The following is a 16,674-nucleotide window of genomic DNA, read 5'->3' as shown; positions in this document are numbered from 1 at the left end:
ACGAGGGTTCAAAATCCACGCAACATATACATGCGACATTTGAATAACTAGTGATGCTAGGACACCAAGTTAGGAGCCACCTTACTTTCTGAATTTATTTGGTAGGTGGAATGTCAAACGGGACGGTCCATCCTAGGATTAATCGGTGTAAATTGAATACCTAATATAAAAATAAAATAAATTATAATCAAGAAAAAAATAGGGAAAGGGGTATTGGGCTAATTGAACTCATTTACTTATAAAACCGAGATATAAAAAGATAATGAAAACAGGAATACCTTCAAACAGAAGTAGAATGCTAAATATATGCCAAACCCCCCCCCCCTATATTGAGAACACAAGTTAGATGACCGGAGAAGGGAGGAGATTTTTGCTTAGAGAGGATTTAGAATGGCAATGGATGATAAAATAGTAAACATGTTGTTTGGGCAGGTAAATAGTGCTTTTCGATTTAAAGTTAATTTAGGGTCTCTTTTTTATTATTTCCCTTTAAAAAATTTGCAAAACAAATTTAAAATCAAAAGTCATTTTTACAAAACTCTTCCCAAAGATTTTTTTTTTCAATGTAAATAAAAGAAGATTATGAAAGTTGTATTTCAAACACAAGTTATAAATACTTTCACAACTTAATATAAAAAAAATAAACAAATTTTAAATAATAATGAATTCTACAAATGCTAACATTACATATTATTTCAAAAAATAATTTCAAATAAAATAATAATTTATATTTCAAAATAGTTTATAATTAGTATTAAAATAGTTAAATTATATTAATAGTTCAAATTTATATAACAATAATGTTAAGAATTTGTTCTAACTCTACTTAATTTTAAAATAGCTTCATTTCACTGAAAAATCTCTAAAACTTTTCTAGATCTAAATCTCTAAAACTTTTGACTATAAGAGTTTGTTCTAACTTCTACCTAACTAACAAAAAAAATATGTGGAAATGTATAATTTGGATACAGAAATTATAAAAAATCTAATCTATTGTCGACATCTAAGAAAAAGTGTTCCCAACTTCTTATACTTGAATTAGTTTTACAATGGGTAAATTTACAAAATAGTTATACAAGAAAATTTACAAGAGGAGCAAACCTTCTGATCTACAGACTGAAAGAACTTAAATATAAGGGAATAGCAATTATATTATCATTTTTACAGAAGAGACATTAACTTTCCTAGTAAGGGTATACATGACAATATATAGTTCCATTTTGTATCATCTACTACTTTCCTAGATCGATTTGTGAGATGGAGTCATCACAACCCAAAGTTTTGTGTATTTTCGATAGAGATGGTGAGTACAAATTTTGAGGATGAAATCTTGGAATAGTAGTAACAACGGCAATGAGATAATGATACTCCAAGTCTACCTTCTAGTTATTGTTGCTGCAATATAAGTTAAACACTGAAATAAGAGATCATGAGATTGAGAATGACTAAGAATCTAATAACCAATATAATGACTGAGAATAACTAAGAATCTAATAACCAATATAATGACTGAGAATGACTCAGAATCTAATAACCAATACAAGTTATAGTTAGTATTAACATATAGCTTTGATTGTCCATAAGCTTCTCCCATAATATTGACATTGTCTATGCACTTCTTCCATGCATCTATCGACATTAGGGAACTAATATGTTTCCAAGTAAAATGGCAAATAGTTCCAAAACTTGATTGTTTCCACTAGATATAACTTTATGAGATAGACCATAAGTTAAAAGTAAAAGTAAATTTTACCAAAGAATAAGAATCACTACATAGAGCTTAACAATAAATTGGAGAATTAATTCGCATTGATGTCTAATTTGTGCCTTTTTTTAAAAAAATAAAGGTTGTTATGCCCACAAGTGGAAGTAAGAGGATGACCTTCACCCCCACAAGGTGCACCAAATAGAGAAACCACAATAAAAATAAAGAGATTTTCTTTATTTATGATCATTTAATTAGATATCTATCATCCATGTGCTTTCATAGCAAAAGATGATAAAACTTCTAACTCTAATTTTTATATCTTAAAATATTATATATTTTTTAAAAATATCTGAATTTTGAAGTAGCAAGATTTATCACAAGACAAGCTGACAATAGATTTTTTGGCACTCAGGAGAGTACCCGACAACCATATAAAGAGATTTTCTTTATTTATGATCATTTAATTGGATATCTATCATCCATGTGCTTTCATAGCAAAAGATGATAAAACTTCTAACTCTAATTTTGATATCTTAACATATTATATATTTTTACAAAGTATCTGAATTTTAAAGTAGCAAGATTTATCACAACACAAGCTGACAACAGATTTTTTAGCACTTAGGAGTACCCCACAACCATATACACAATCACCTAAATCATGTGACTTGTGTTTCTACTTTGTAATTCAATTTGTAATGAATCAATTATGAGAGTATACAGTCACAATTTCAGAATACTCACTTGGGTGTATGATCTTTCATCATATATTGCAACACCACAATTCCCAGACGTAGAAGCCCAGTCTTGGAAGCTAGTATCATAGCCCGTACCAGGTGTCTCAAAATGATTCACTTGATAATCTATAGTGCTTTCCTGCAAACTATGTTCTATCTCGGGCTTGATCATCCTTTCACTCGACAAATTCTGACCATACGTCTGGTAGGCGAACTGTGCTCCTAGTTGTAGCCTTAAGCAAGCATTTGGGCTAAAATTGTGGAAGGATCCATCTGTTACTTGCTCATTGGCCTTTGTTTGTGCAGGATAATTTTGGAGAGCCGTGTCTGATGAGCATCCAACATCCCTACAACATTAATCGTTATACAAGAATTAACAAGTATTTTAAATTTGATCGGAAGTAAAATGTCATATTTAATATTCTTAAGATTGAAGGTTCCATCTTTGTATATCTTGTGTCTCCATGATGTTTCATCTTTTTGTCCATTGTTTCCATTTCTAAAGAGGCACTAACAATTAGAAAGTTTCTAACATACATGCAACTTGGTTCACCCATCAATTACACTTAGTTGAAAGAATAAATTATGTTTAAAACTCCAAAAACACAATGATTTTAGCGCAATTTATTATTTTCTCACCTCTGAGGTATCAAATTAGCATCTTGAGAAATCATTAGTTGTTGACCATCATTGTCATGGAGCCATGACACTGATGAATCTCCTTGTGCATAGCTTAGCCCCATGGGTAAATGCATGTCGTTTTGGAACTACAAAACAAATAGCTTTTGTTAGTTGATTGTCACTCAATGAATAAGCATGCATCAATTACCTTTCACAGTGATGATGAATGTGTATAAAATCAAGGACATCAAGAGAAAAAAAACTATTACCTGGCCATTATAGTCTACAGAAATAAGTTGTTTTCCAAAATTTTCCTATCATGATAAAAAAATAAATCAATTTCAGATGAGGTCAAGATAAAGTGCAATGTAACAATATTTTTGGTTGTTCCTTATGACAAAGAAACTTGAGTGAGACAAATAATATGTAATGTAACTGCTAAAATTAATATTGCTATGGCATTTTCACTAAAAGTGATATAATATACTACAAAATGATGCATTAAGTAGGCATATATAGTTGATGTGGAGTTTTGATATACCAATACCTTGTGTACTTGGATTCGGTTGAGAGATTCCTTGAGTGATTGTTCCATAGCCCTAATATGGTTGATATTATTAATCTTATCTGGATCAGCCCAACAACTAGAATAGAAAAGTTAAGTTATAAGTAGCCATAAAGTGTTCTAGAATCATAATCAACTAACAATGGTAAATACTCGTCAACATTATACTATGAATCTTAATCATATGGATCTTCTTTGATGTTGTTGGTATCAAAGTTGATGTGGAGGGAAGAAGGAATGATGGCTAGAAGAGAAAATAACTTATGCAAGAAGCGATCTAATTATAACAATCTTGTGCTTATGTGTTATCTTTTAGAAAATAAGAAATGCTATTATCTCTCTATATATTAAGACCAAAATATACAATTCTTCATTAATGACTATTTATTTGTTTAAGAAGTTACCCTAATTAGTGTATCAATCAATATTCACATAGCACACATGATGAAATCATGTATTTTCCAATACAAGAAATTATTGATGCAATCACCCATGCATATACATTGCTGGTTTCGGTGGGTTGGTAATACAACCCAACCAAGCTAGACCAAGGTGATCAGTCAACTAATAGAATATGGACAGTCGACTAATGATGACAAAGTCTATAAAAGAAGTTGCTTTCGCACAAGCACAAGAATGATAATGACTTGACAGAGATATTTTGTGGGAAGATCTTGATCTATAAGTTGTTACATCCTTCTTCTAGTCTATAATAAGAAGGAAGGATCCGTGCATTCTCAAATTCAGCAGATCAATGTAAAGTATTGCTTCATTTACGTTCTTCCAGTCTTTATGCTTAAATTTATATATCTTTTAAGACTGTAAAATTTATTGTACTGTAAGAGGTTTCTTCTACTCCAGCTAAAGGTGAAAAGGAAAAAGTGAATTTGCGATGAGGAATTTAGGACTACGTGGTAGACTACGTGGTAGTAGTCTGGGGGTTGTAAACCACATTAAATCTTAATTTTTTGTTGTGATTGTGTTGTGTCTGGTTCTGTAGTGCTTACTTTGAGTTATTTAGTATATTTTCTATTGCATTAACTCTAATAGTAATTGATTAGCAACAAACACTGTTATTCGTGCTATTCACCCTCTTTTAGCACACCTACGATCCAACAAGTGGTATTAGAGTAAGCTGCTTTAGAGGTGTAACTACCAATAAAGCAATTTGTTCTATGACTATATCGACACGAGAGGGATATAACATCACTAGATCTCCATTCTTTGATGGCACAAACTTCTAGTATTAGAGAAGTCGTATGGAGTTTTACCTCATGATGGATATCGAGACTTAGTTCTCGATAAAGGAGGGTTTTCAATTTCCCACTGACGAGGGAAAATCATTAGAGTCCGATAAGTGGTCCCTAGAACAAAAATGAAAAGGTCAGGCCAATGCAAAGGTTATAGTCACACTATAGTGTAGTTTAGTGTCTGAACAGTTAGCCAAGGTCGATCCTTTTCACAGTGCTAGTGAGCTATTCAAAAAATTAATAGAGTTGCCTATGGGCACTCGAAATTCTAGAATACTCAAACGTGACCTACTCATCAATCAACTCTAAATCTATACGATGAAAGTAAGTGAATCGATGAGTTAACTTTATGGTAGGTTCAAGAAACTACTGAATGATCTCCACTCTATTAGAGAGAATGTTGAGAATAGGGATTTAATTATATAAGCACTTAAAGCATTTCCTAGGAGTACTCTGGTCATCCATGGTAGATGCATACAAGGTGTCTAGAGATTTACCAATTGTAAAATTAGACGAGTTATTTTGTGAATTTGAAGTATATGAACTGTCTACCACTAGTCTGTCTGCAAGAAAAAGGTATAGCTCTTATTGTAGATTCTAAGCATAAAAGAACCCGCAAACCAAAAAAGGAAGGAAGAGACTCCACCAAAGTCTGAGGGAAGTCAAAAAATAACAATGATACATCTTCCTCGGAGGTGGCAAACTATATGAGAAGATCGCAAGGAAAGGCAGGATATTCAGTAGAAGGCAACCAAAGGATCACTCTAAAGAAATAAGGAGAGAAGGTAAAATAAGCCAAATTCAAAATGGAAGTCTAACACTGTTTGCTTTGGTTGTAATAGGAAAGGACACATCAAGGCGGGCTGTCGAAAGTTGAAAGATTCAGATCAGAAGCAAAATAGGAAGAAAGCCTTAAAGGCCACATAGGATGTCTTTATCATCAAAATCATCTGACGGTGAGGAGATCAAAAGGAGGATAAGGCATCTTGCATTGATGGCCATTGATGATGAATCGGAGAGCTCAGACAACAATAGATTAGAGGAATCTAGTCAGGATGAGTCATCATCTAGGAATAACGAGATAACTTCTCTTAGTAAATGCCATTTGATTATCATTAGCTTGAATAAGTCATTAGAAAAAATCTAAGTAAAAAATTAGATTTTTAGAATCTGAACTTGAAATGTTGAGACACAAGGGCCTTTACTTGTAAAGTTTAAGAAGGAAATTCTTCTCAAGTTTAAAAACTTGTAGAAGAAAATTCTTCCCGAAATTACAAATAGAGAATCTTAGAAAAAGCTTGGAAAAGTTTGCCTCGAGTTCAAAGTATCTTGAAATAATACTTGGAGTTTAGAGAGCATTATATAATAAGGCTAGTCTTGGTTATAAACCACGTGAAGTGGCATCCACATCCATTATCATTAAGACTTCATATGTAAATACTAGGGCAAATGCTTGTTCTATTTCTGCACATAAAACTACAAAAGCTTGAATTCCCAAGCAATATATAAGCGATGCCATTGGAATCAATATTTGGCTACCAAAATATTTGATTTTTCGTATCTAGTTAGATACAGATTAAGGCGGAGCATACAAAGGAGACTGGTTCATTAATAGTGGATGATCTACATACATGACTAAGGATGCACCAAAGTTCTCTAAACTGAGGTACAAACACAAGGGCAGAGTATCCTTTGGAAACAACAAAGAACTAAAGGTAATAGGTAGATGTAATATCAATTTAAATTCAAATTTCATAATTAGAGATGCATTACTAGTCAAAGGTATGAAGTTTAATTTAATTGGTTAAGTGTCAGCCAGCTATATGATACTGGATATAAGATTGAGTTTAACTTGACCAAGTACGGGTATCACACTATAAGATGATGAAAAGTACCTGCAAGCTATAGAAACGATAACATTTATACTATGTCATTACCCTGTGCTACTGGTTCACTTGTCAAGTGTTATATGTCTAAGGAAGATAAAGTATGGATTTGGCATAGGAGGTTGGAACATATGACCCTAAAGTCAATAGGGAAGTTGACCAAAGGAGAAATCATAAGAGGATTGTCTAGATTAACCTACCAGAAAGACAAAACTCATGGACCTTGTCAAATGGGAAAACGGTGTAGCCTAGAATCATCTATCTTAGGCGATTATCTTCTTGTTGCTAGACGAGTATCTTCTATCCTTTCTCTAGTACCCTAGTACCCTATAGAGTGAAGGAGAGTGATAGGACTTTGACAAGAGGGAGCTACTGGGAGAGGTCAGAGGTCTAGGGGAGGTTAGAGTGCGAGGGTTCTTCGTAGTTGTGAGAGGGTTATAGAAAGTTGTATATCGAGGTAAGAGATTAATTCTACTGTATGAGCTTTGGATTTGATTTACATGGATTTGTTTGATAGTAGCAAAACTATATCATTGAATGGTAGTCATTACTGTTGGGTTGTTGTTGATGATTACACTCGATATGTTTGGGTACATTTCATAAAACATAAGGACATGGTTGTATATATTTTTATTACCTTTGGTAATCAAATAGAAAATGATAAAAGAGTTCAGATAAAAAGAATACATGACCATGGTGGAGAGTTCACTAATGCTAGGTTCTCAAGAACTGAGTTCTACAAGCGGCGGCTAGGAGTATGCTCAATGAGTACTCCCTTCCTAATCATCTTTAGGCAGAAGTGATAAATACGACTTGTTACATTCAACATAGGACATTTTCACAAATACCTTAACAAGACACTTCATGAACTTTGGTTTGGCAAGCCACCTACAATCAATAATCTGTGCGTGTTTGGTTGTAAGGTGTTCATTCTAAACACTAAGGACAATCTAGGTAAATTCTTAGCAAAAATAGATAAAAGTTGGTAGGCTACTCAAACACTAGTGAAGCTTGTAGAGTTTACAACAATAAAACCCATATGATTAAAGAATTAGGGGACATAGTATTTGACGAAAATAAACCATAAACCCATCCAACTTACAAATTCATCAAGATGGAATCGAATTTAACAAATTGACATTAAATGAGAATAAGACTCAAGTGGGAGATAAATGACTCAGATAACGAAAGATTTAGAATGGAAGGGTCATTACTTGAGAGCAAGTCAAACATAGCTCAAGCACCAAGATCCACTAGGACAAATCTAAATCACCCAACTAAACTAATTTTAGGAGACATTACATTGGGAGTTACGACTAGATCTCAATTGATAGGAGAGGGTAGTCAAGTTGCAATAATATCACAATTGAAACCCAAGAACATAAAAGAAGCACTGTAAGATTCTGATTGGATTCTATCAATGTAAGATGACCTTAATCAATTTTAAAGAAACCAAGTATCAAACCTAGTTCCCAGACCTAAAGAAGGATTAGATACCAAATGGGTCTTTAAAAACAAACAAGATTATAAGGGAATTGTGGTTAGAAACAAAGCAAGATTAGTAGCTAGAGGTTGTACCTAGGTAGAGGAACTAGATTACAATGAGACTATACTCCTATAGTTCGTCTTGAGTCAATCCATTTACTCCTAGCTTATGTCGCACACAAAGGCTTCAAACTTTATTAGATGGACGTGAAGTCAGCATTTCTAAACGGATGCATTAAGGAGGAAGTGTTTATTAAACAACCTTCAGGTTTTAAAAACCAAGAATTACCTAACCACATGTAGTATAAACTGAAAAAAAAAAACCTTGTATAGTGTTAAACAAGTAGCTAGAGTGTGGTACGAAAGGTTATCTACCTTTCGAGTATCTAAGGGACTTAGGAGAGGGCAATCAATCCCACGTTATTTTTGGAGACGAGTGGGACTGACATTTTTGTGGCCCAAGTTTATGCAGACGACATCAACTTTGGGTCCACAAAGTCTTTCTAAAAGAGTTCACTAATCATATGGAGAGCAAATTTAAAGTAAACCTTGAACTCTTGTTCTTCCTAAGATTAAAATCAAACAAACTAAGGAGGATATTTATGTACACCAAACCAAATACACAAAAATAATAATTAAGAAATTTAGGATGGAAACAATGAAAGAATTGCCCACGCCCATGTTTATGAATGTGAGATCCAGAGGGAAATTATGTTGATTCTAAACTTTATAAAAGTGCAATAGGTAGACTGTTATACCTCACTGCTAGTCAACCAAATATTTTGTTTGTAATAGGTATATGTGCATACTATCAGTCATGTGTAGGAGTCTCACATGTTAATTGTGAAATGGATAACAAGGTACCTCAAAAGCACAGTGAATGTATGTTTATGGTACCCTAAGGGAACTCATAGGATACATCGACTCTAATTTTGCAAGTTGCAAGTTATCACAAGAGCACTAGTGGAAGATGTTAATTTCTCAAATCTGTTATATTGAAATGTATCCTAAGGCAATCGCCTTATGGTTGTACTTTTTGATAAATAAGAATTATTATCCCTAGTCGATTAATTAATGAACACGGGCGTTATCGATTCTGTTGAGACTAGCATGTTTTAAACTCCTTGGTTTTCTAAACAGTTATTCTCACTAGCTGGAGATATTGGATGTTGAGAGTTAAACGTAGATGCTAGTTAGATGTGACTAGTTCATTAGAGTGATCTGTCATGAGACTTCATATGGTTCTATGTATATAAAGATATATCAATGAAAATCTCAGTGCAGCTTAAGTGTGAGTTTCCTTTGACTTGTGGTATTCAAGTCATCTTAGTCATGAAGGCTTATACTTTGACGTCTTAAGCAAATATCTCCAAGGAGGTGTAGACCCGGGATAATTGGGTGTAAGTTGGAATAACCGAACCTATTTGGATAGCCCACAAAAAATTCATCGCTCCTTAAAAAGGAGATGTATACCCTGCGACCGCTTATCAGAATTATTACTTGAAATCTTTGGCCAAAGCATGGTATGTCAAGAGTATGGTACTCTTGAACACATGTATAAGTAACTTGAATCTACAGGACAAGAAAGCAAGCTTAGGCTAGATGTGACGTAGTCAGGCTAATGAGGATTGACGCATATAGATCATGTCTTGAACTAAGCGGGTATAAATCGGTGAAAGGAATGAGGCACGTCTCATTGTAGCTGCTAAAGGGTTCAGAAATGGTTCTGGAATCAATCGTTGATTTTTCGATCAATTGGGAGTCATGATGTACTACTAGGTGTCACTCATAATCGTTCCGTAATTAATAGTTAATTGTGGACGGCCAAAATAGTCGGGAACCTATTGGATCACACGCACTACAAGTTTCTCCGAAAGATTTAAAACGAGTTTGAGAATTGAATTCTTAGAACGAGATAAATAAAGTCTAGTTGGACTGGACAAAGGGCAAAGATGATGGAATTCGTCTTATGAAGACAAAGTAATCCAAATGGTTTGGTTCTGATGGAAGATATTTTGGTAGATTGGAAGCAATGATAAATTTCGTCTTATGAAGACGAAATGAACTAAATCAGTTTGGCTCTGATCAGAGGTGTTTTGGTTATTGAACTAAATAATCGGTTATTAAACCAAATGATTTGGTTATGAACCAAATTGGACCAACTTGATTTGGTTTTGAACTAAACTTAAGTTAATCGGCATATGGATTTTGGGTATTGAGTCAAGAGATGGGGTTTTGGATTGGATCCAAACCCAATAAAATGTTGTATGAGATATAATATCGAATAGGAATGAGCGGTTGATATTAAATCCTAATGGTTAGACTTAATTACAATCATTCAAACCTTACTTCTCTTAAACCCGGTTTGCTATAGTAACCGGTCCAGTTTGCTACAGTACCAGTCCGGTTCGGTACAATGAGACCCTAGAGATTGAACCTAATTCAACCCTTTCCTTTCTCCTCCGATCGGCCGCCGCACACACAGAAGAGGCAAGAAATTGCAACCTTCCTCCTCCGATCGACCCCCGCGCGCAAAAGGCAAGGAATCACGACTAGGTCCCGATCGCAATTCTTGCTCGCATGAAAGATCGCGAGCTCCCTCCTTAAAAGCGCATCGCCGGTTGCAGGTTTGGGAGGAATAGAAACCCTAGTGCCGTCGATTTCTTCTTCCTGATCGCGCAACCTTCCTCTCCCGTCTTCGGTGATCTCTCCGATTAGAAAGACTGAAAGCTTGTAGCTTCTCCTGAAGTTGCTCCTCCATCACCGGACCTTGTTATCCAACCATCGGCCACCAGTGAGTTGTTGCTGGAGCGCCAAGTTGCCGCTAAGGTTCGTTGTTGGAAGCTTGGGCGCTTTCAGAAATTTCTCCATCTTCGCCGAAAAGAATTTCGGCTGTTTGCCCTGGACCGACAGTCAAAGCTTGACCACCATAACTACACTGGGAATATGATTGCGCCCAATAGTTAGAAAGCCCTGGAAAATGAACACGATGTGTGTTGTTGCGTCTTTTTCGATTTTAGGATTTTCTCTCATATTAACCATTGCTGATCAGCAGCTAGTACCGAAGACGGTGACACGACTCGTGACTTGAAAAGTCATCCAAACGAGAGCAAGACGTGGATCACCAGTAGAGGCGGATCTTTGACAGAGACGCTCGATTAATGTCATTCCCGCTTAGCGTCATTCGTCAGGTATACCTAGAATAAATTATTATTTTAAAATTTTTAATTTTCTGCTATGTCATGTACATGTTGCATCCTATATGCGTGTATTGCGAGTGTTGTAATAATTAGTTTTAATTATTATTTTTTCTTCCGCTGCGCACATTTGTGAAACGTGTAAACACGCGCATCGCACCGGGCCAATCCTAACAAAATCATCACTAGTGAGTTGGTGTAGTAGGAAATAGCATTGTGTTGCACTCTCCTCGACCAAAGCTAAATATGTTGTCATGGGAGAGTGCGTATCGCAATTCCTATTGATGATGCACACATTAGTTGACTATGGACTTGAGCACAGGAATGAAAGGAACTGTGTAATAACATAAGTACAATAAACTTCACAAAGAATCCAATGCATCATTATAGGACTAAACACATTGAAGTGAAGCATCACTTCATTAGAGATTATGTATCTAGCGGAGACATTGAGGTCAATCACGTTGAGTCCAAGTCAAATCTAGTAGATATTTTCACTAAGCCACTCTCAGAAAATGAGTTCAATTACTTGAGAAGGGAGCTCAATATATGCTATATAGACTGAACACCACGATAGAATTACATGTTAAGCTAGACTTAGGTTTTCCTTAATCAGTCCATCTCACAAAAAATTTAAGGATAACATTGATTATGTAATGCTTAGATGGATGTGAGATGTTAGGATTATGATTCTCGATCTACAATGCTTTTTATGATGTTTCACTTTAATGTGTTTAGTCATAAAATGATGCACCGAGTTATTTGTCAAGTTTATTGTACTTATGTTATCGTACAATACTTCTACATTTCTAAAATGAAGCATCACTTCATTAGAGATCATATATCTAGAGAAGACATTGAAGTCAACCAGGTTGAGTCCAAGTCATCTAGTAGATATTTTCACTAAGCCATTACTAGAAAAATGAGTTCAATTACTTGAGAAGGGAGCTCGACATTGTGCTATGTAGACTGAAAACCACGATAGAATTGCATGCTCACCTAGATTTAGGTTTTCCTTAATTAGTACATGTCATAAAAAGTTAAAAGGATAACATTGATTTTGTATTACTTAGATGGGTGTGAGATGTTAGGATTATGATTCTCGATCCAGAATGCTTGTTATAATGCTTCACTTCAATGTGTTTGATCTTAGAATGATGCACTGGATTCTTTGTCAAATTTATTATACTTAGATTTTCATACAATACCTTTATATTCCTATAATGAAACATTATTTCATTAAAGATCATGTATCTAAAGGAGACATTGAGGTCAACCATATTAAGTCCAAGTCAAATCTAATAGATATTTTCACTAAACCACTCTTAAAAAATAAGTTCAATTACTTGAGAAGGAGCTCAACATATGCTATTTAGATTGAACAACCCAATAGAATTGCATGTTCACCTAGACTTAAGTTTTCCTTATTCAATACATCTCACAAAAAACTTAAAGATAGCATTGATTGTGTATTGCTTAGATAGACATGAGATGTTTCGATTATAATTCTCAATCCACAACACTTGTTCTGATACTTCACTTCAATGTGCTTGATCCTAGAATGATACATTGGGTACTTTGTCCGATTATTGTACTTATGTTATTGCACAACACCTTTACATTCCTAGAATGAAACATTACTATTGGCATTTACCTTCTTTTTCATTAAAAAGACACATATGCACAAACATACATAAACGGGTGTTATGTGGAGTCGAAGTACCTAACATATACAAATATATAAAAATGTTACAAATGGAAAGATGAAATTGAATAACTCCCCTTTGTGCAAGTTATAAGCTACCCAACCTAATAGTTTGATGTTACCAAGACAACTAATGCAACATGTTAAAACTATCTTTGGCATAAACTAACACATGAACTAAGAATAATCACCATGAGCGATTAAGATACAACTTATTAAGATGGAAATAAGGACAAAAATAAAAAAGCATAGCACCTTAATCTTTTTCGTACTTCTAGTAATTGACCATGCAAGGACCTCAAGTGATTTGTTAAATCCTGCATAAAGATAAATCAAGAACTAGGAAGGTCAAAAAGAGTGAAGTTGTATATGTTATAAGGGATATTTTAGCATGGTTCTTGAAGTTTAGCCTAGCCTCAATTTGACCTTGGAGTATCAAATATCTCAACTTTTTCCCCTAATCTTTATTGAACTAAATCAAATTTTTTTAAAAAAAATGTTGCACACCATTAATTATAATCTAAAATTGGATATGTTTTGTACTAACCGAGATGTTTAATTAAACTCTAACCTACCAATATATCTGAAATTTCAAAGTCAAACATAAACTAAGACTAAACTTCAAAGACCAAAATTAAACTTTGCTCTAATTTTGACTAATGATGTAGGACAAAATTTTAATCTCACATACCTCAACTGATTCTTCACTGGAAGAAAATAAAAAAGTTTATGTTAGAATTATTTTAGAGCACTATAAAAAAATACATTATAAAAAGATACAAGTAATACCTTGAGCCAAGGAACTCTTGGATATTGACATCATGGTCTAATTTCTTGAATGTTTTCTTAAGAGCCTAAAAAAAGGACAATTTTAAGAATATGTACACAACTTAATTGCTTGAATTATCATCTTCAACAGAGATGGAATGATCATACTTATTTACTGATGATTAATGTTGAATGGTAAACAAACTTACTTCAAGGCTCTCCAATTTCCTATCATGATTAGGAAAAAAAATTCTCATTCAAAAATCTTTGATAGATAAAAGGAAGAAACATATTGCAAGATCCATGAGAATAGATGCATACCTTTTTGCCCTTTCTTGCAGTGATACTTGAGCAAACCTTTCAACAACCTTCTCAATATTGCTATTAGAAAAAAGGGAGAAAAGTGAAGTAAACAATTGTGTAAAAAGATTAAGATCACTATTTGTACAAATATAGTAAGACATCAAATACTAGAAAAAGAGACACTATGTAGCATTTACAGTAGTGCCAAGAGGGATGTAATTTGTAGTCTTGAACTCAGTGGGACACCATGGTCAATGATAAATTTGAGGTATCTTTGTGATAAAAGTTTTTAAAAAAATAAAGATCCATGGTAATTGAATCATATGTTGAGTCAGCAAACCGCATGCCTCGATATAATACTACAAATAGCCTCATTATCTAGAGAAAGAATTACAAATTTGACAATATGTTAATGATAGTCTAGCCATAGTAAAACTAGAGTACCTTAATTCATTTCCATTTTTAAAAGTTAGGACTAGATTTGTAAAGATATAGACTAGATTTAGCAACTAACCAAATACTGAATACAAGGAACACATCAAATGTCTTAAGAGAGTTTAATTTTGGTATGTGGTGAGAAGATAAGTTCTTTGGCAAGAAAAGAAAAGAGTAGGATGTGCCTTTTAGGAAACACTAGAAGTTAGTCGATGATTTAAAAAATCTCCCAAGACTACCCACCAAGTAAAGAAAAGATGGTACTCATTAACCATTTGGAGGAACTAAAGCACCAAAAGAATTTTATGTTTATGGGCAAGAAGAATTTCAAGAGTTGATTAAGATGACTGTGGATGCACCTTTTTTTTTCAAAAATTTCATATAATGAGACTATATTTAGAGCAAATAAGAATTCTACAATTTAACATTTAAAGGAAGAGAACATTATGCAATATGTTTCAGCAAAAATTATGTGAAAAAATATAATACAATTTATTGGGACTTGCTTATCGAAGAATGGCACATGCTTAGTCTCAGCACTAGTCCCTACTGATTTCTTCACATGCATTAGTGAAAACAAGAGTGATAATATGGACAAAAATTCATTTGCATTGTGTGAGAAAGATAATAAATAATTATTTCCGGAAAATAGAGGTACAAACAAAACTAATAGACATTTCAAGAGAATAAATTTAATTTCTTCACATAAACAAATAAATAAGCCTTGTCGTGATCTTTTCAAGGGAACACATTTTGATTCGGATCAATATTCTCAAATGTGGTTTGCAAAATGATTGAAGGAGAATACAAACATTTACCTACGGTCCCCAATGCATATAGTAGGTTTTGCATTAGGCGCAAACATGATCAAAAGAAGGTCAATGTCGCACAAAATGGAGAGCTCCTTGGCCTTCTTCAATATCCCCGCTTTCCTTTTTGAATACGTGACCTGTCGACTGCTGCTATTTTCCAATCTCTTTATCTTTAGTTTTACCCTCCCCATTGAATCTCTTGTAGAAGATACAAGTTACAACCCTTTTACTCCCTTTATCTTCCACAAAAGTTGCAATCTTTCAATCCCTGACCCAATTAGACGTCTACTCAAGAGCAGACAAAATAAATTGAGGATCTTTGTTGTAGGAGAATATCGCACCGATGGGAGAAACTGAATGAAAAACCTTAAAGAGATTTTGTTTCTCAGTGAAATTATAAAAAGGATTTGGGATACTAATAAGTGTGCCCAAAGATCACGATGCATCAACTTCGGAATCTTACCTCCCTTATGAATCGATCTTTTGGGACTAGTGTGGGCGATATTGAGATCGGATGACAGTCTAAGAAGGAAGAGGATGCGGAAAGCGAGGGGATCGCAAATCAGAGAGGAGAGGGAGAAAGAGATGAAAGAGCGGGAGGAAAGGGTCAGCGAGTCCGTCCAACCAAAGCTACTCCCTAAGAAATCTCTGAGGTCATTTGCTTGGTTTTATATTCATTTTTATTGGTAGATCGCATATATATTAATAAATTATTCTATACCAAATCAAATAAATTATTCTATACCAAATCAAATTGAACGTGCTGATAACAATATATATATATATTCTAAAGTCTTCAGGGCAATAGTGCAACGGTAAGACATCTGAGTTGTGATCCAGGCAGGGCTGAGCATTCGGTTAAAATCGAACCGAATCGAACCGAATAAACCGAAAACCAAATAAACCGATTTTTTTCAAACCAACCGAACCGACTGAATTTTCCAATAAAAATCGAATAAACCGAACCGATATTTTATCGGTTAATTCGGTTTTTAACCGAATTAACCGAAGTAACCGAATTTTTTAAATATTATAAAAATTTTATTAATTAATTAGGGATTTATAAATTTAGTTATTTAAAATTTATAAATTATTTTTTAAAATTTGAATAATTCGATTTATTCGGTTTATTCGGTTTAACCGAATAAGAAACTTTAAAACCGAAACCGAACCGAATTAACCGAATTAACCGATTTTTATAG

General features: G+C 34.0%; 1 protein-coding gene across 2 annotated transcripts; it reads right to left on the bottom strand.

Annotated features, from left to right (window-relative positions):
* Positions 1-1,367: 1,367 nt before the first annotated feature.
* Positions 1,368-16,088, bottom strand: LOC141827916 (agamous-like MADS-box protein AGL65). Of its 2 annotated transcripts, XM_074715256.1 has the most exons (12): positions 15,936-16,088; positions 15,479-15,838; positions 14,244-14,303; positions 14,132-14,150; positions 13,944-14,008; positions 13,846-13,861; positions 13,410-13,471; positions 3,614-3,710; positions 3,336-3,380; positions 3,085-3,212; positions 2,453-2,792; positions 1,368-1,395 (listed from the first exon to the last, which is right to left on the bottom strand). In XM_074715256.1, exons 2-12 carry the CDS (start codon positions 15,661-15,663, stop codon positions 1,387-1,389), a joined length of 1,026 nt encoding a protein of 341 aa, XP_074571357.1. In that variant the 5' UTR covers positions 15,664-15,838; positions 15,936-16,088; the 3' UTR covers positions 1,368-1,386. The 2 variants fall into 2 exon arrangements, with proteins under 2 accessions (XP_074571357.1, XP_074571355.1); XM_074715254.1 differs by lacking the exon at positions 1,368-1,395 and having other exon boundaries at positions 2,294-2,792.
* Positions 16,089-16,674: the final 586 nt, after the last annotated feature.

This window comes from Curcuma longa, chromosome 4, assembly GCF_044706935.1.
Source record: "Curcuma longa cultivar G26 ecotype Majalengka, Jawa Barat chromosome 4, ITB_CL_G26_1.1, whole genome shotgun sequence".
NCBI lineage: Eukaryota > Viridiplantae > Streptophyta > Magnoliopsida > Zingiberales > Zingiberaceae > Curcuma > Curcuma longa.
This window is presented reverse-complemented; position numbering and strand designations above follow the sequence as displayed.